This window comes from Notechis scutatus, chromosome 1 (assembly GCF_049901735.1).
Source record: "Notechis scutatus isolate UNSWTSFEM ecotype Mainland chromosome 1, rNotScu1.2, whole genome shotgun sequence".
In the NCBI taxonomy this organism is placed as follows: Eukaryota; Metazoa; Chordata; class Lepidosauria; order Squamata; family Elapidae; genus Notechis; species Notechis scutatus.
The window spans coordinates 230,862,452-230,881,575 of record NC_142009.1 but is presented as its reverse complement, the minus strand read 5'-3'; the positions used below and the strand labels follow the sequence as shown (position 1 = coordinate 230,881,575).

General features: G+C 39.3%; 1 protein-coding gene across 2 annotated transcripts; it reads right to left on the bottom strand.

The window, feature by feature from the left end:
* Positions 1-228: 228 nt before the first annotated feature.
* On the bottom strand, positions 229-12,612 carry LOC113421909 (membrane-spanning 4-domains subfamily A member 12). 2 transcript variants are annotated; one of them, XM_026682553.2, is made up of 7 exons: positions 12,121-12,612; positions 9,735-9,916; positions 8,619-8,735; positions 8,034-8,090; positions 6,531-6,677; positions 4,488-4,604; positions 229-3,443 (listed from the first exon to the last, which is right to left on the bottom strand). In XM_026682553.2, exons 2-7 carry the CDS (start codon positions 9,912-9,914, stop codon positions 3,435-3,437), a joined length of 627 nt encoding a protein of 208 aa, XP_026538338.1. In that variant the 5' UTR covers positions 9,915-9,916; positions 12,121-12,612; the 3' UTR covers positions 229-3,434. The 2 variants fall into 2 exon arrangements, 1 of the variants encoding a protein (XP_026538338.1); XR_015746611.1 differs by having other exon boundaries at positions 2,818-3,713; positions 4,045-4,604; positions 12,121-12,338.
* Between the last annotated feature and the right edge of the window lie 6,512 nt (positions 12,613-19,124).

Sequence of the window (19,124 nt, the reverse complement as noted above, 5' to 3'; positions counted from 1 at the left end):
TCAGTGACCTTTAGGCAGACATGTATGTATAAGGCATTAGTTTAATCATTACTCGAACCCAATCCAAAGTTTATTCCCACACCATGATTAATAGTCTCAAATGTTGCTAAAAGATTCATGAGAACTATTAATGAAGTACTGATATTAGAAAGAACAAGTAGTTTCCCACATATAATTTCCATTGTAGGTCATTCACACGATCAAAGCAGTTTCAGGAACATACTCTAATTTGCTCTGAAAATCAGCTTTATTCAAATGCATCTGGAACTTTAGGGCTCCCACAGTTTCAATTATCCTACCCAAGAATAGAATGTTCAAAATTGGTCTATAATTATTATCAGAAAATCTTCCCTTTTTCACATATTTTTGTATTCTTATAGCTACCTTTTTTGAGCAGCCAGGAACATGTTCCACATTCTGAGACATTGGTTGCCTGGCTTAATCATGGTGCCTGAACTAGAGTGGCCAATTAAGAAGGAAAAGGGGTAAGCAAATTGATGAGTTTACCTACCTATCTATAACCTCTCAATGTCCTCAAAAGCTGGAAGCTATATGAACTGGGCAAGCAGTTGTCAGAGCAACCTGTGATCTGGAATCCAAGTTGAGATAAATCCAATTGATTTAGCTTGCAAATAAAGATGAAAATTGCTTACAATTAGCCTCTGAAAGTTCTACCTCTTTTCCCCTTACATCTTGCTGGAGGGAGATGCTGTGCAATGTGAAAAAACACCAGTGGCCTATTTGTCTAGATTATGTAGCATGTACAGAGCATCTGCTAGGAATATCTTAAAACAAGTGTCTTTTTTGTTGGGTCTTGCTGCTGCCATCCATAACTGATACACAAACCTGGGAAAAGATGATTTAATTTACACTATTCCCAGCAAGTGCTACAAATGCAGGCACACATTCCATAAATCATGTTTTCCTTTCAGAGCTGGATATTTACATAATCCTAATAAGAGACTAGAAAATTGACTTACATTAAGTACAAGAAATATTTCTGATAATTATACAAATATTAACATACATTCTGCAAAGTAATACTAATGCAACTGTTAATAGTTATTTCAATGCAAATATCAACGTGAATATGACAAGCCATATTTACATAGTTCAGAAATCTAAAGGCACTTGTTTCACTTTTTTCCATTACAAGAAGCACCTTTTTCAATATTTAAAAAAAACCAGTACAAATGGAAGTACTCACAATGTTTGAACAAACACTACATGCAGCTATACAGTCACTCTGGGATCTGTCTTATTACGAAAGAGATAAACTCCCTAAAATTCATGATGATTTTGAGTTGAAGCACAGATTACTTGGTGAAATGGTTCTTTGTTTCATAGCTTTACAAATAAAGCTGTAAACATAATAAGGTTTGCATCAAAGTGCTTGCAATAGATGTCATGAAATCTAGGAGGGAAAGGATGCAATCCAGAGATGTTAAGAGACAACTCAGTCCAAATATTACGTTGAGAAAAAGAGGGTGAAAACAGCCCTTCTCTAAAATTGTTCACATAGCATATGGTAGATGCAAATAGTAGCGTCCTCAATCTGGCAAGATTCTTTCAATAAGTATGAAATAATAAAGAATTCAGTTTGAAAGGATCACCACGTCATTCTTAGTTTTGGGCCTGGTATCACCTCTGTATTTATCATCTGTGAAATTTAATCATGGGCGGGCACTTCTAAGAAGCAGAGTGGGCACAAAAGTTTCTCTAAAACAGATAAATTAAAAAGTAAGCATTTCATATGGAAATAGTTTGTGAAGGCAAAATAACCAAGACCTTGTGAAACAGCAGAAAATTTGATCTGATAAAAGTAGAAATTATAATCTGAGTGGATAAATTGGATCTATGGACCATTTAATGTGTTCATTAGAATTAAATGCTAAGCTTTTGCTACAGAAAGTGGAGATACTAAAGTAAATGGCATATAATGGACCAAGATAAGTGTTTAGGCTATTCTTTTTCTGCTGAATGCACAAACCAGCCAATAACCATTTGTTTTCTTTTGCTTCAGAAATAATTCTGTATCATATCACAATGTGATCAGGGTTTAAGAAATTTGGTTCAAGTTCCTGATAGGTTGCATCTCTGAATGATTCTTCCTTTGGCAGGGGTAGTTTCCTTTTTTCCTAAAGGCAGCACCTCCTGGTAATTAGTTGGTAACATATCTCCCATTCTCTTTTACTACTTTAATAAAATAAGGTTAAACTCAACCCTGGGGCAACAAAAATAAACTAATTTAACAGAACAATTCTCTCTCTGTTTTCAGTACAAATTACCTTTCTGACTCCTAATCAATGCATTTCTTATAGTACAGCCCAGTGCTGATTGGAAACCTTTATGGACTTTTTATGTGAAACAAAAAGAAAAAAAAAAAAAGAAATTACCATACATGGTTTTGATGATTAGAAGATAAAATAATTATTAAAAAATGTAAACAGTGTTGTAACTATAGGGTAAAAGCTTAATGTACATTTATGCTTAGAATTACTATAAAAATAACAATAGCAATAGTACTTAGACTTATATACCGCTTCACGGTGCTTTACAATCCTCTCTAAGCAGTTTACAGAGTCAGCCTATTGCCCCCAACAATCTGGGTCCTCATTTTACCAACCTCGGAAAGATGGAAGGCTGAGTCAACCTTGAGCCTGCCAGAATCGAACTCCTGGAATGAGCAGTGAGTTAGACCTGCAATACTGCATTTGAACCACTGCACCCCACAGCTCTATAAAATCAGAAATAATTTCTTTATATTTCTTTTCTGCAATTTTTCTGTTTCCTTTCTTATTTCTTTTCTTTCTTCCTTTTTATTCTAAACGTTAGTTCTTGATAGTTTCTGTCATCTTAAAATTTTAAGTTATGTATAAAAAAGAAAAGTGAAGTTGAAAAAACTCAGAAAGCCTACTAAGAAAAAGCTCTCTCTCGTACAAACATACAGAGGAAAATATACAAATTTAAAGGCGATTCCAAATAGATGGCCTCTTATGGTGGGGAAGAGGAAAACACTTTCAAATAATCTGTCTCTTCTTCATGAAAACCCCAAAGAGTTACAAATGGAAGGAAGTGATGGTAGAACCCTTGTATTATAAAATTTAGAACCGCCAGCACACATCACGATTGGTGCTTTTCAGGATATGAACACTGATGAAACTACATAGGATGTTTCATAACACGGGGAATGTGACAGGCCTTGCATTTAGGATAAACTGGTGGCTGCCCTGTATAGAAGAAGCTCATAATAAACAAACACAAAACTTGTTTTCCATTTCTAGGTTGAGGCAGATTTTTGGGATTTAGCAAGGGAAGGGAAGGTTTACTGGAAAGGTAAAGATTGGAAGCTCACACTCATATTGCTTCAAGCCAGGGAAGCATCTAGAGTAAATATTCAGCATTGTGTGACAGAGAAGAGGAACCACTTGTCTTCATGATGCCTGGAAAACACACACATACACAAAGATTAATGTAGTATCTGTAAAAGTTTTTAACCACTTAATTGCTCAGGAATAGCAAGTTCATTGTTCTGCATAATTCCCAAAATAGCAGAATCAAAATGGCTGGAGAACATTTGGGAATCTCTAAATGGTAACAGAAAGAAGTTCAGGATTTGAGAGTCCCAGAGCCTGAAAATCAGAAGGAAGTTCTGGTGCATCTTTTCCAACTAACATATTTTATTACAAGGCATAAGCTTTCATGAGCTGTGGCTTACCGTATTTGCCGGCGTATAAGACGACTTTTTTGCCCCGAAAAACATGCCTCCAAGTGGGGGGGTCGTCTTATACGCCGGTATATCCACTGCCGGCTTTCGGATGCTTGTTGGACGCAGCGAAGGCGCCTCTGGCTTCCCGGATCCCCTGCGTCGCTTCCGCTTCATCCCGCTCGCCTCGCTCCGCCCGAGGCTGCAGCCTTCCTGCTCTTCCCACAGCCCCTGGCACTCCGCCCTGCCGCTGCAGCCCCGGGGATTTCTGGAGGGCGTTTCTGGTGGTGGTGCGGGGTCGTCTTATACGCCGGGTCGTCTTATACGCCGGCAAATACGGTACTTTATCATGTGTATAGAGTGATGTGGATTTAATAATATTTGTGAGATATGAAAAACACTGACTTTCCTGGCTTTTTTTTGCTGTTATGGATTATACAGAATTCCAACAGAGTTGGAAGGCACTTTGGAGGTCTTCTAATCCAAATCCACTGCTCAAGCAGAAAACCATATACCATTTCAAACAAATGTCTGTCCAACTTCTTCTTAATAACCTCCAGTGTTGGAGTATCCACAACTTCTGGAAGCAGGCTGTTCCATTGATTAATTATTCTCACTTCAGGAAATTTCTCTTTAGTTTTAGGTTGGATCTCTCCTTGATAACACAGTTTATCTAGCTCATTGATTAACTTGGCTCTCCTCCTTTATAGCCCTCAAAGCTTCTGGTTTAAGACTACATTTTTGCTACATTAGTAATTCAGACAAAAGTTTGTATCCTCACCATTGGTTGATAGCTCTCTTGCTTTTGAGTCCTGAGTCTACTTATGGCCACGATAGCTATGGATACTTCAAGAAGCACAAAGATGAGGAACACAGAGTTCAGGCCAAAGGACAGAATCTGTGGGCAAAATCACATACAAATGTGCTGGTTACCACCACTCCACCTGACTGTAAATTCCTCTGTTATACAGGTGAAACTTGAAAAATTAGAATATCATGCAAAAGTTCATTTATTTCAGTAATGCAACTTAAAAGGTGAAACTAATATATGAGATAGACTCATTACATGCAAAGCAAGATAGTTCAAGCCGTGATGTGTCATAATTGAGATGATTATGGCTTATAGCTCATGAAAACCCCAAATCCACAATCTCAGAAAATTAGAATATTGTGAAAAGGTTCAAAGTGTCCCACTCTAATCAGCTAATTAAGCCATAACACCTGCAAAGGGTTCCTGAGCCTTTAAATGGTCTCTCAGTCTGGTTCAGTAGGAATCACAATCATGGGAAAGACTGCTGACCTGACAGTTGTGCAGAAAACCATCCTTGACACCCTCCATAAAGAGGGAAAGCCTCAAAAGGTAATGGCAAAAGAAGTTGGATGTTCCCAAAGTGCTGTATCAAAGCACATTAATAGAAAGTTATGTGGAAGGGAAAAGTGTGGAAGAAAAAGGTGCACAAACAGCACGGCTTGAACTATCTTGCTTTGCATGTAATGAGTCTATCTCATATATTAGTTTCACCTTTTAAGTTGCATTACTGAAATAAATGAACTTTTGCACGATATTCTAATTTTTTGAGTTTCACCTGTATAAACCATAGAATTGAAAACATTATCATTATAGTTGTTTGGAACTATAGGAATTCATATCTCAATGAAGTGAAGAGCAATTAATTAACTTAAAACCCAAATATTACTCAATTATTTAATTTAGTTACACTTGATATAAACTTAGTTTAATCTAACGTATGTTGATAACTTGGAGCTTATTTGCTCTTTTTGTACCACCTCACTCAGGAGTATTGCCTGAGCCCCTCTGAAATGAAAAGGGGGAGTACAGATGAAGACAGGAGTCACCTACTGTGATCCTCAGTCAGGAAGTCACAGGGGATGGGCTTTGCTTGCCCCAGCTTAATCTTTCCCACAAGAGCTTTTTCAGACTTTTGCCTAGGGAACCACCTTGCTTGAAAAGCCAAGATGGGAATGGGACGAAATGTCTTCATTATCTTTATTCTTCCCTTGCAAAAAAGGCAGGTGGTAACATTAGGCTTCTTTGCTTCTTCAGGGTTTTTAGTTTCTCTTTATGTTAGCTTCTTCCTTGTATTTCTAGTTTTCCTATTTTTTTTCTGGCTACCCATCTATCGAGAAAATTTTTATGATGAATATGAAGACTGAAAAAGCCGTAATCCACCAGGATGCATGCCCCTCCCTTCAAATGAGATCTTTCCTTTAAGTAGCAACTGAACAGTGCAGGCAGCGAAGAGTTGCACGCCATAGAACGTGCATGGGTTATATTCAAATTGCTGCATTCAGGGAGATGATAAGCAGGGAAGTGTTGCAAAGAAATAAATGCTAAGATGGGAAGGTTGAATAAATCAAAAGAAATGATATCATGAGTTTCTCAATCAATATAGAAAGAATACAGTAATTGGATTTAGACATTATACTCAGAAATAATGTTTGACTGTGAACCCAACCACTGTGAATTGTTAACACTAATTTGTGTCTTAGGATGTTGTATGTGTTTAGTTATTTGCAGTTTACTTATAACATCATGGTAAATCATTAAAGAAATCATAACTTAATGTAGTATGTTAACTCAGTTGGTGCATTTGTTTCCAGTTAAAAATACTTGTGTAGCACAATTTAATTATAGTTCTGCAAGAGACACAAAAACTACAAAACAAAATAAATCTCATTATAGAGAATAAGGCTTATATCTATACCAAATTTAGACAAGTTGAAGAGTCTTGTAAGGTCTGAATCTTACTATGTCAGAATAATTTCAACTGCTGCTATGTACATATGAAGGTCAGGAATTTACCTGATAATAATTTCGGCAGTAAAAACTGGGATTTGAGTCACATGGGTTTCCTTCTTTAACAGTTTGTGCAATCTCAATACCATGTAGGATTATTGCAACCAGTCCAACTACACAAAATATCACGTTGACAAAGAAAGCAGATTTCACCTACATCAATATATTAGATAAAGGTTAGTTGTTACACATCCTGTGTAACTCTTAGAAGCATCTGTCTATATACTACTAAAACTCTTGTTGTCATGATCTTTAGCCAGGCAAAATGGTGCATCACAGGGCAACAATTTTTGAACCAAGGTACCTCAAACAGGCTAATTGACAGAATGAATCCAAAATACAGCACTCATGACTCCCGAATGAAATTTGAGAAAGTTTCATGGTACTGGCTGCTGCTGTAATGATGGGCTGCTGCTCCAGTCACATGATCTTTATTTTCAACATTCTGTGACAGTTTCCCAGACAGACTTCCAACCCTTTGCTCCCTCCCCTCCCCCTCCCCTGGCAGCAGCCATTTAACTATCTGGTGAAATGGGAAAGGGGAAGGAAGAAGAAACCCACCCACAAACCTTCCCCAGCCCACCCACCTGTATTTCTCCTGAACTGAGCTTCCCCCACAACACCTTCCATGACCCACACCATTCTTCTCCCTCCTCCATCTGGCATTCGGCTCTTTTTCTCCTGCATATTGCCTCTTACAAGCTAAAATAGTTAAATGATAGCATGTCAGTAATCCTGATTTCTACTCATAGGAAGAAATTATACCATCCATAAACTCACTGGAGCAACCATAATTTAAAGGTAGAAAACAGTTTTGCTCCAGTTTCAACTAAAACAATGCACAGCGAGGAAGACACAGTTCCCCAAAATAGGTTGGCACATGATCAAATGTCCAGAGCTGAGTGTAAACTGGCGCAAGCTCTTCATGCAGACATCCCTTTAGTTATCTTGGTCAAGTGTGAGTCTTTTCCCATTTGAGTCCAATTGCAGCAAAAAGGCACCAGTGAATTCCCCCAATATTGCTTTTAAATAACCTCCATCTCAGATGTGAGGCAGCCTTGAGTTTTCTTTAACTATATTGGTATTAAAGTAGTGTTCCTTCCCTTAATCCAATGCAGGTTTTCCTGTAGATGCAATCTAACATGCGTCACTAACCATTCTCTTGGTGGCATATTCAGATAATTCCTTGAATTTGCTTAGACACTTTTTACTAGTGTGGGCAAGCATCTTTCCCTCTGTTCTCAGGCACTGTCCTCCAAGATTATTTTGCTTTGGGCTGCAGGATGATCCAGTTCTTTCAAATGGCCTTTCCCAGCACTTACTAAATCTCTTAAGTCAATCCCCATCCCAGAGACCTGAATCAACCCAAACAGGAGTTTGTTAGGGTGGATGGGAGCAGCATGGTGAAGTAGTGAAGCCAGCTGTCTCTTTATTATTTCATGCTAAGGTGGCTTTACCTGAGGGGGGGGAAAAACAAAGCCAGACTGATAAATCTGGCAACATACTCACTAGCAGATCAGATTGTCTTTTCTCAACTTCTATCAACAAGGACCCAGTGATCAAGAGCTACAAAAGCAAAGAAAAACAAACAGCAGGTATAAGGGTGAGCTTATTTTATATTGCAGAACCAGTGCTCCTAGAATCAGCCTGTCCCTACTAGGCATTTATTAATTAACTTGATTTACATCCCTCTTCCTTACTCAAGCACTAAGTTCTGAAGGCAATTAAAAGATGAGAAAAAGCCTATTCCAGTTTCCCCTATGGGTAGGCCAAGGCAAGCCAGTTGAATTTGTGTGAGATATGCTCAGAAAGTCCTCTATGAAAGAATGTATCCCTTCACCTGGTGTCTTTGGCTTGCGTTGGATTTTAACTTCACTGCTTTCTAACCAGCATTGATATGGGAACTGAATTCTAAGATATCTGGAAAGCACCAAGTTGGAAAAAAAATGTGTAAGGAAAAGTTTGTACTGAACAAACATATTATCTACTGGAGGGCAGAATCTCTCCCTGATTCTGAAACTATACAGAACCGAGCAGAAGCTTCTACAGACTGAAAATGGGTAAACCTTTGTGCCTCTCAAAAAGTTTGCTTACCAGGATCCCAATCCAGAAGTAAATGCCACTTTGCACAGTGACGGTGAAGCTTTGTTGAGCTGCTGTCAGGGCAATGCCAAAGCTCACATGGGTAACTCCAAAAATGATCTGCATGATCTGAAGGAAAAAAGAAAAGAGGGTGCAAGTAATATATTTAGATATCTAAAGCATTAACATCACGATCTAACAAATCCAAGGAGTATTTTGTACTATGCAATCCCAAATATGGCAAAAGTTTTAATGAGAAATTTCCTGCAAAATCAAGTTTTTCCTCTATTAGAAAGAGTATTTTGGATAAGACAGCAATATAAAAAAGGGAGGGGAGAAATGAAAATCACACTCCGAATTATAAATAAAACCAATACCATCATTTCAATTAAATGGTTAATGATTAACTCCTTAAATATGTTCTTGGGATTTCAGCACAGATGATTTGCAGGGGCTGTAGCTGGAGAGAGACCATCCAGTGCTCTCTTTGTGCTGCTCCCTCCTCCTCCTCCTTTGGCTTTCCTTTTAAAAAAAATATATAATCCTCACTTTAAAAAATAAATAAATGTAGAGTGAACTTTGAGCATTGGTTAAGGAAAAACCAAGCCATTAAGAGGAGTCTAGCAATACTAAATCCTTTAGGGATGCCATGCTAAAAAGTAGAAGTTTGCCTCCAAGGCCCTCCAAAACCAAAAATCTTTCTAGCTTTGCAAGGAGTCCAAGGTTATTCTTATATATCTGATTACCAACAAACCCAATAGAAGTAGTACAATAGCAAAAATATCTGCTAAAACCACATTAACACAAAAATAACTGTAATGTCTTTGAGGTATAAGCTTCTTATTTAGTGATTATGCAAAAAATTCTATTAGAATAGAACTCGGGAATGGGGAGAGGAAGGATTAAGCCATGTTTACCCTCTACATAAGGAACTCCCAATAAAAATTTGTGTACTTTCTGGTCACTAGCATAATCACATAAAAATGAATGCTGTGATTCTACTAATATAATTCAATTTATTAACAGGTCTTTCTTGAACGTTCTTGAGGACCTGAGTTGTCTGACACAGAGAAATGCAGAGGCCTTCACAGAATTTGGGCTTACTTGGACAAATCTAGAGGGCCTTACCCCAATCACATTGAGCAGAGTATTCTTGATCTTTTTGTTATGGGTTAGTAGGAACTTAGATGCTGCAGAAGCAGAGCCAACCACTCTGACTGTAGCTGCCAGTGTTGGCAGAGAACCTGTCTGTGGGACTGTTTGAGTGATGATCCTCACATTTCCATGCTCTGTCACACTGCTGTCCATTTCTGAAGAAAACCAAATTGAATTGAATTGAATTGAATTCTTTATTGTCATTGTATGTATATACACAGTATATATACAACGAAATTCCCATAACACCCAGAGACCAGACTCAACATGCACACACACACATGACAATCCCCAAACACCTCCCCACCCGCCAAAATTCCCCGCCTCCTAAAAACACACAAGCATCCACACAACAGACCAAGTAATACTGTCCAATAGCTCACTGATGGTGGTCCTTAAGTTCATTGTTAAGTGCAATTATAGCTCTGGGATAAAAACTATTCAGAAAACTTGTGGTCCGAGTTTTAATGGTTCTGTATCTTCTGCCAGAGGGCAACAGTTTATAAAGATTGTAAGCAGGGCGAGAAGAGTCTCTGAGAATGTTGTGCAACTTCCTCAAACAGCGAGGTGCAAAGATGTCATCCATAATAACGCATAATTAGCAAGAGCCAAAATGAATGTGTTCCAGTTTATAAGAATCCTGGTGAACCAATATTTAAAATGAATCTGTCCAATTCAAAAAATAGTGAATTTCTCTCCCCCCCACACATTATATTTGATACATTATACTACTTTCTAGCCTGATGCCTTAACCACTGGAACAAACTGGCTCAGATTCCAATTAACTAGTATTCCAATAAATGTTTCATAAATACTGTTAAATGTCTATGGAGATTCTCAGTCATCCAAGTCATGGTTGTCCCAAAGGTGCTTTTTCAAGAGGCATCTGGACTTTGTTTTTTCTTTGAAGACGTTTCTCTTTTCATCCAAGAAGCTTCTTCTTCTTGAATGAGAAGTGAAACGTCTTCAAAGAAAAAAACAGAAAGTCCAGATGTCTTTTGAAAAAGCACCTTTGGGACCAATATTGTTACCAAGCCTAATACCCCCCCCCCCCATCCTATATCTGTTTGTTTGACTTCTATTTCTGAGAATTTAACACTAGTTTTTATTAAATACAGTTTTGATATTTTTAGCCTATTTATCTAACCGTACCTAGATCATTTTCATTTTTTTATAAAAGGGGTATATCAATTTTTGCATCATTCACAAATTTGGTAAGCATTTCTTTTACTATTTACCAAAGAAGTCATTGATAAGAGTGGAGAAGAGTGGTAGGTCCGGTACTGAACTGACATCCAACTTAATAAGCCACTTCAGTTTTGCCACTAATTGTCTATCTAAAGAAGAAGCACCAGCTTCATTAAACCATATAAATCACCAGCTGATTACTTTTAGGAATGATTGATGCTTCCAATCAAAGGTTTTATTGTACAATTTCTTGCTGCATTCATAGGAATCCACAGAGTTTCAATATTTCATTATTTTTCATGTGTAACTTGACCCACATCCTTCATATCATATTCAGAAGGCCTCTATCTGGAAGTTTAAAAGAATTACAGTGTGTTTCCTGACCCTCTTATTAATGATAAAACAAACCAAGATTTTAGAAAGAACATTTTCTATTTCTTCCTCTTTAGGAGTTTCATGTTTCATTTTTTTTGGCATTAAGGAAAAATGCTCCAGTCAACCTGTTCATCATGTATGTAAATTGCTTAATTCATTCTTGCGTTGTACAACTGAAAAGAAATAAAAATAGCAGCATATAACTGGAAATGTGGCAGAACTTTAGGGTCGACCTGGAAGAGATGCTATTAACACAAAGAGCAACTACATGAATGGACTTTTCAAAGTAAATAGCAAGACCCAATCCAGATGGACAGCCTGGGTGGGGAATAGAGGACCCCACCAGTGTCCCAAAGTGGAGCGGACCTCACATCTGAGGATGGGGATCTCATCTATCTTGGTTCTCCAAAATCAGCCTACGAACGGCCTTGCTGCAAAAGTCCATCCTTGAGGACAAATTGCCAAAATCGAAATTCCAGCCTGGATACCTGTGTGCAGAACACGGAACCCTTTCCCTGTTCAATTGCCAATACCACCGGAGCCTCTACGCTTGCTGCCTCCTCTGAAGAAGAGGGCAACTGAAATCTGTACTATTTCTCCCACTATACTCTTGCTAATAATAATAATAATAAAATCGAATAAATAAGATCATAACTGAATGTTTTGGTCTGACTCGGCTTTGCCTGCAGGGAAGCAACTCGCTTCTCTGACCCCACGTTGTTTTGCACCACGCCCGCTCCTTCCTCCCACCGAAAAACGCACCGCCGATCTGTAAGGAGCCGGGGGAGACACTCACCCGCGGGAGGGTCGCTTCTTCCCTTCTATAAGCTTGCAGTCCTTGGCCGGCAGTTGCCGCAGACCCACAACTCGTTCGTTCCCCGCGCCGGCTTCCCTCTCCCGAGACCAGGCGGCTGTGGGTGGTACTCCCTCGCTGACAGTTTCGCTCGCACCGCTTTTCCGGGAAAGAAAAAACGGAACGGAGGTCAGGAAACGCCGAATCTCGGCTCTGCGCGCGCGCAAAGAGGTTGCTTGTTCCTTCCCAGCTCCGTAGTTGTTCCGCGGCGGCTAATTTGGGGACATTTCTCAGAATGGTCGCTAACGTAGCGTCGCCAAAGATTGTAACATACCGGTAAAAGAGGAGGAGGAGGAGGAGGATGCGAGAAGCAGCTGCTCCGATTGAGAAATGAGTTTATTCCTAAGAAAAGTGTATCTGCTATTTTAGGGAAATGTTTTACATAAAGCGTTGTACGTTGTACGTTATGATTCTTGATTCTTAACGAATGTATCTTTTCCTTTATGTATGCTGAGAGTATTTACACCAAGACAAATTCCTTGTGCGTCCAATCACAGTTGGCCAATAAAGTATTCTATTCTATTCTATTCTATTCTATTCTATTCTATTCTATTCTGTTGCTTTAAAAAAAATTATTTGTTTTTTTCTGCCTGCCTGCCTGCCTGCCTGCCTGCCTACCTACCCACCTACCTCCTAATTTCCTAATTCTTTACCATCATCTTCTTTCAGAGAGGGTTTCTGGACAGTGTACAATATAATTAATAAAATTAATATTAAAACCAGACTTGATTTAAGATTTAAAAGTTTTAAAATTACAAAAATAACATTACATTTCAAAAGGTGAGAAATACCAAGATTGGGGTGGGTGGGTTAGCAGTGGTTAATACAGATGTGTGTGTGTGGGGGGGGAAGGAGTCATCCTAGGGTCTGTATCCCTCAAGCAAGGCCCTCCAGCCAAGTTTTTCAACTTTCAATTTTCAAACATTAGGGATGCTCAAAAGTTGTGACATGCCTTGGGGATTGTAAAGGTATTTTGGTTACTTTAATATAATTTGGATGTGCTACATAAATAGTGTAACTTTTCCGATCAGCAATTCCCCAGCAAGTGATTCAGACCAGCAATTCCCCATCAAAGAAGAACATTATTCGGTGTGCAGTGAGCTGGGTGGAAGATATCTTTATCATTTCACTCCAGAGAAAGGCTCACAAACAGGAAAACCTGCTCAAGTGATTCCAGGTAATCTGGTGTATTTCATGAAGAAGAAAGGCATTGACAAAAGCTTGAAAACCATTGGAAGAGATTCTACAAATGTTAATACCGGTGGAGGTGATGCCATGCACTGGCTAGAGGTCAAGCCAGAGCATTCACTCTGCTGGAGCTGATTGACTGGTCTGAAGGAGTATACGAGCCACCTTTGACGTGCAAACTGACTATAGTGGTAATAAAGAAATTCATCAACAAACCAATGCAAGTACCACAATGGCCCTGCCATGCCCAATCAATAGAGAGAGGCGTGGAACAGGTTACAGAGGCAGCAAGCAGAGTGTGTACACATGAGAAATGTAAGAGTTATATCAGAGGCAAAAGAAGTGTTGACATCTCATTTAGAACAAATCAAAGCAAGACTTGATGAAACTTGCTTAAACATTTTTGTAACTCAGATAATTGCTTTCTGATGTTAATGTATGATTACATGGATTAATTTTTCCTCAGCTAGATAAGATTCATGCAGAAACAAACTTTCGATTTTTGTAGCGCAAGGTGTAATTTTGAGAAGACAAACTTAAACAATATTTGAGGGGTATATCATTCAGATGTGGACTTACCGTATTAACTAAACATGCAATTACAAAAATAATAGCAGATTTGAATTCTTGGTGTAAGAAACACATATTTTTAGAACCCCTCTCTGAAAAAAATGGCAAAAATTGATTTTCTATTAGATGCCCTAATAGGCAGCTCCTCATCAGATCTTCAAATGGTTGAATATTATGTTGAGTGAAGGGGCAGCTGTAGGATGGAGAGAGGCAGACTTGCCCAAGGATTTCCCAACAAGCTGAATTGTTGAGTCAGGTTCTGCCTTCCAGCTCAGAAACATTGTTTCTTCACTTTGTAAGCTATCATAATCATATAGGTCAAATGCATTTGAAAGCTGCCAAAAGTTGAAAAATACTGATCTAAGTGACTCTAGGCCAGTGATGGCTAATGTTTTCATCATTGTGTTGTGAAAGTGCATACGTGTGTTCCTGCACCCATAATGCAATGCGCGCACAATGCCCTGCATGCCTCTGTGCATGCGCTTATGACCCCCCCACGCCGCACACCTCTGCATATGTACGCATGTCTCCCACATGCGCCCTGCCCCCGCACACACATGGGAGATACCCAACAATCAGGTGGCTGGCAGGAGGCGCTCACACATGCGCAGTGGATCTGTTCCGGGTGACGGCTCACGTGCCAGCAAAAATGGCTCTGTGTGCCATTTCCAGCATCATGCCATAGGTTTGCCATCATGGCTCTAGCTGTATACAATATGTTAAAGCAATGAAATAAGCCGAAAACAATGGCAAGCAACAACAACAGCCAATATCTGTTTAACAGGGAAGGAAATAACAAGCACCAAGGAATAAAATCCAAAATCACTGTAACGAAAGGTCTGCTGGGAAAAAAAAAGGATTTTAAAGGCTTCTCTCAACAAAAATGGGGTTGAAACGATTTAGATTTTTAGAGAAGGTACAATCTCATAGGGCAGTAGGGATGGGGCCCACAGACAAAGAGCCCATCTCCAAAGTCCACAAGATGACATGTTGTTATGAGGGTAGGTGGAAATGGAAGATGGGCAGAAGAGATGTTGCCTTGGGAAAGAGCAGCTAAGAGCGCAGAGCCCACAGTCACACAAGGAATGGACAATCAAGCTCAGAAGGAACACTCCCCACCTACCCCCAGGCTGTAAAGGTGGTCCTTGACTTATGACCACAATTGAGGCCCAAATTTCTCTTGCTAAGTGAGACCTTTGTTAAGTGAGCTTTGCCCCATTTTACGACCTTTCTTGCCATAGTTGTTAAGTGAATTGTTGCAGTTGTTGAGTTAGTTGTTGCATGGTTGTTAAGAGAATCTGGCTTCCCCATTGACTTAGCTTGTCCGAAGCTCGCCAAAGCGAATCACATGGCCTCGGGACACAGCAACCGTCATAAATATGAACCAGTTGCCAAGCGGCCAAATTTTGATTGCGTGATCATGGGGATGCTGCAACGGTCATAAGTGTGAAAAATGGTCATAAGTCACTTTTTTCAGTGCCACTGTATGTCAGCTTTGGAAGCCATATTGAGACCAGATGCTTCCACACTGCTACATTCTTGAGCCTGGGAAAATGGGAGGGGGGGATTTCTTGGAGTGTATGTGGTTAGACACAATAGCATTCTTTTTCTAAGTCAAGGTCATGTTATTCTGCACATAAGTGAGGGGAAGTCTCAAGTTGGGACGGATGGCGATAGGGGCATGTGATGTGATGATGGGTGCAGGGGGTGGATTTGTAGTTTTTACTTATTGCAAGGAAGCCTAGAACTTTCAGTTTTGGGATTCCGCAGATGTGCCAGTTTACTATACAAATAAAACAGAACTTTTGAGAAGATGTCTGTCTCCCCAGTTATTGGTTGGACTGGAGGTTTGCTGGAATGCTGTCTTACAACAAATTAGAAGCAGCTCATCTGATCAAATTTCCTGTCTGCTCTACCTAGGGAAGCTGGTACATGTTAACCATTGGACTTGCCGTAAGCCTGATGGCCTAGATCTAATCAGATGTTAGGTATCATTGAACAAGCAGTCCTGCAGAGAACTAGGCTATGAGCTTTGATTAACCAATAATGCGGTTATTCTGTACATACATTTAATATGGCTTTAATTTTTTTTAATGAAAAGTTTCATACAGTAGTCCTTCTGCAACTTGGCATTCTCCAAATGTGGCGCTTCCCAGCCAGAATGGTGAAAATGTTTTTTATCTGGCAATTTGAACTACTGAGGTCTGAAAAGATCTAGAAAATGTTCTCTCAAGGGATTTGGAATAGGAATTTATTGAGAAGTGAACCCTGCTGTTTGTTTATTTCTATGCCACCTTTATCATAGTTACAAATAACTCAAGGTGGTGAACATAATCCAAGATACCTTCCTTCTCCTATTTCTCTCCCACAACAACCACCCTGTGAGGTGTGTTGGGATGAGAGGGAATGACTGGCCCAAAATTGCCCACCTGGTTTTCATGGCTAAGGCAGGACTCAAAGACTCCCATTTTCTAGCCTGGTGCCTTAATCACTAGATCAGACTGGCTCCCTAGTTGTTTGGAGAGTGCTTTCTAATAATTGGTTTAAGGAAATTACGGAGACATCTTTCATTGTTCCATTCTGTAATTTTATGAGGAACTCAGATATTGCTCAACTATGCAGCGTTAAATATTGCATAAACCTTATTCATGTTATCCTGATATGCTTCCTTTCCTCCAAGAGCCTAAGAGGCATTCAATCTGCCCTTCTCCTTATCTCTGGAAGATAGTCTCTGTGAGGGATATTAGGTTAAAAAACAGTGCATGACCCAAAGCTCCTAGTCATTGAAGGATAGTTTGCCCTGCTACAGGGAATCTTAATAATATTGTAATAAATATTGTAATATTGCAATACTGGTTTGTATTGCAATACAATCCATATAAGAGAATGTCTTACTATACGTAAGAGCCCAGACTGTGAAATGCATTTTCTTGGGCATTGCACCTGGAAGAAAATCAAGACTTCATCTAAATCTTTTGGGTGGAATGATAATTTCAGCTGTTGTTTTTGTGACTTTTGATAAATTTACTTTTTATTTGGATTAACATTAATTATATTTATTTTAAAGAATGTATATGTCTGCCCAACCTTGAGCAGCTTGTAACAAACAAAAGAAAACCAACTAACCAACCCAATTTCAATTTACAATAGTAATAGTGATAAACAGATTAAAGAACTAGGTAGGGGGACAGAAAACTACTTGGAGGCAGAGTTAATATCTTTCACAATGTGGTCCTTGATGCATTGAATTGTCCTTTCATACTACTTGTTTCTTTTTAAAGAGGCAAACAGTGGAAAGAGGTTTGGAAACTTTGAATCCAATACATATTCTTGGATGATATTATGTCCTGTACAAACTGTCCTCTGTAATGTACAAGGGCAGATAGATAACTCCACAAAGCATCCACACAAAGTCTTTTTACTGGTTCATCAGGCATTCTCAAGATAACTCAGAGTTATGATGAGATTCTTCTTAATGTCCAATCCTTTGCATATCTGTCTTTCTGGGTAAAAAGATGGTTAGCTCTTTTCCCTTTCATCCCATATCATAGAAGCAGGGGGTAGAGATGCTACCATGAGGCTGTGTTCAGGCAAGAGTGAAGAAGCCTCCCCCAACCCACCAAGGGTTAAAAGTGACCAATCAGGGTTACACTTGTGGCCACATGACATGAACTACATTTTTCCAGGATACCTTAACTACATTTACCATGATGCATTCCCTTAAGGGGACAGCTCTCAATTCCTAACTGACTATCCCAGATCCCATTAACTCTAAACTGTCTGGAAAGGACAGGTGAAAAGACCTGCCATTTTTACTGCTGGTTGGTTAGGCTGTGAGTGAAGGAAGTTGACCCCAAGAGAGCTCCAAATTCCCTTTTCCAACAACAGAGATATGTGAGAACAGGAAGGGGAGATTAAGCAGTTGCGCAAACAATGAAAATGCATGAGAAAAGGGAAGGGAAAAATCAGCAGATTTCTATTCCTCTTTCTGAAAAGGATCCAAATAAATTAACAAGTAAAGCTACTGTCCAATTTACCTTCTTGTGAAGGTCTTTGGGAAGATTTCTCCCTACATGACAGACTTTCTTCCTTAATCCTGAATTTCCTTTCTTTCTCCAAATAACATAAGCCTACCTCAACACAATGCCCTCAAAATATCATACATTTAAGATTGAGTTTGTACATTTTACTATGGCATGCAAAGCCCATTGAGCATGAGCAGAGCTGCCAAAATGGAGAACTCTATGACAGATGCTTAAAAAGTCAGTGATGAAAAGTAGTAGCCAATTTATTACTTCCCTAACTCTATACCCAGTACACCAGTATTTTTGCAGAGTTTGTCAGTTATTTTACACACACACACCCATGACTTTCTCTCCCCTTCCTTTCCTAGAAACTGAGAACTATGACTCAGACCAAGCTCCAGAGGACTCTACTGAGCCTAGGCTGAGAGTGTTGATGAGGAGGAAGCAAAGAACCTGGGAAAAGTGTCTACAGCCTTCAGCTGACACAACACTGTAACAGATTTGCATGCTCAGCTTTAAAATGTAATATCTAATTTATGCCATCAAACATACCCTTTTTCTCCTAAACATATGCTTCTTGCTTAAATAATGCAGGACTGTTTGAGCATAGGGGATGATAACTAATCTTTGAAGTTACCCTTGGTTTCCAGACTTTCTCCACAGGAAAGACAGAAGGGAGGGAGGGAGGAAGGTTAGCTGACAAACACTGAAATCTAGAAGTTAATTTCCTCATCTGCAATCTACTCTAAACAAGCTGACAGTACAGATGGGTGCTTAGTTTGTCTGTAATCCAGTCTGGAGCAATACACTATCACTGCCATTCATTTGGGTACTTTGAATCTCCCCCAGACATTCTTGAAGGCTGCCTTCACTTCTTTGTTATCTAAGCTTCTGGAGCTCAAGACAGCATACATATTGTTCTTTCTCTTTCTCCCTATGGACACCCCTCTGTGAGATAGATTGGGCCTGGAGAAGATGGTCCAGACTCACTCAATAAGCTAATATATAGAATAGAATAGAGTTCTTTATTGGCCAAGTGTGATTGGACACACAAGGAATTTATCTTGGTGCAAATGCTATTGCAGAAGCCCAATGATATATCTCCTGTGGGTAAAACAGGCACGAACATGGCCAAAACATTTCTAGTGCAAACTTTTCACTATA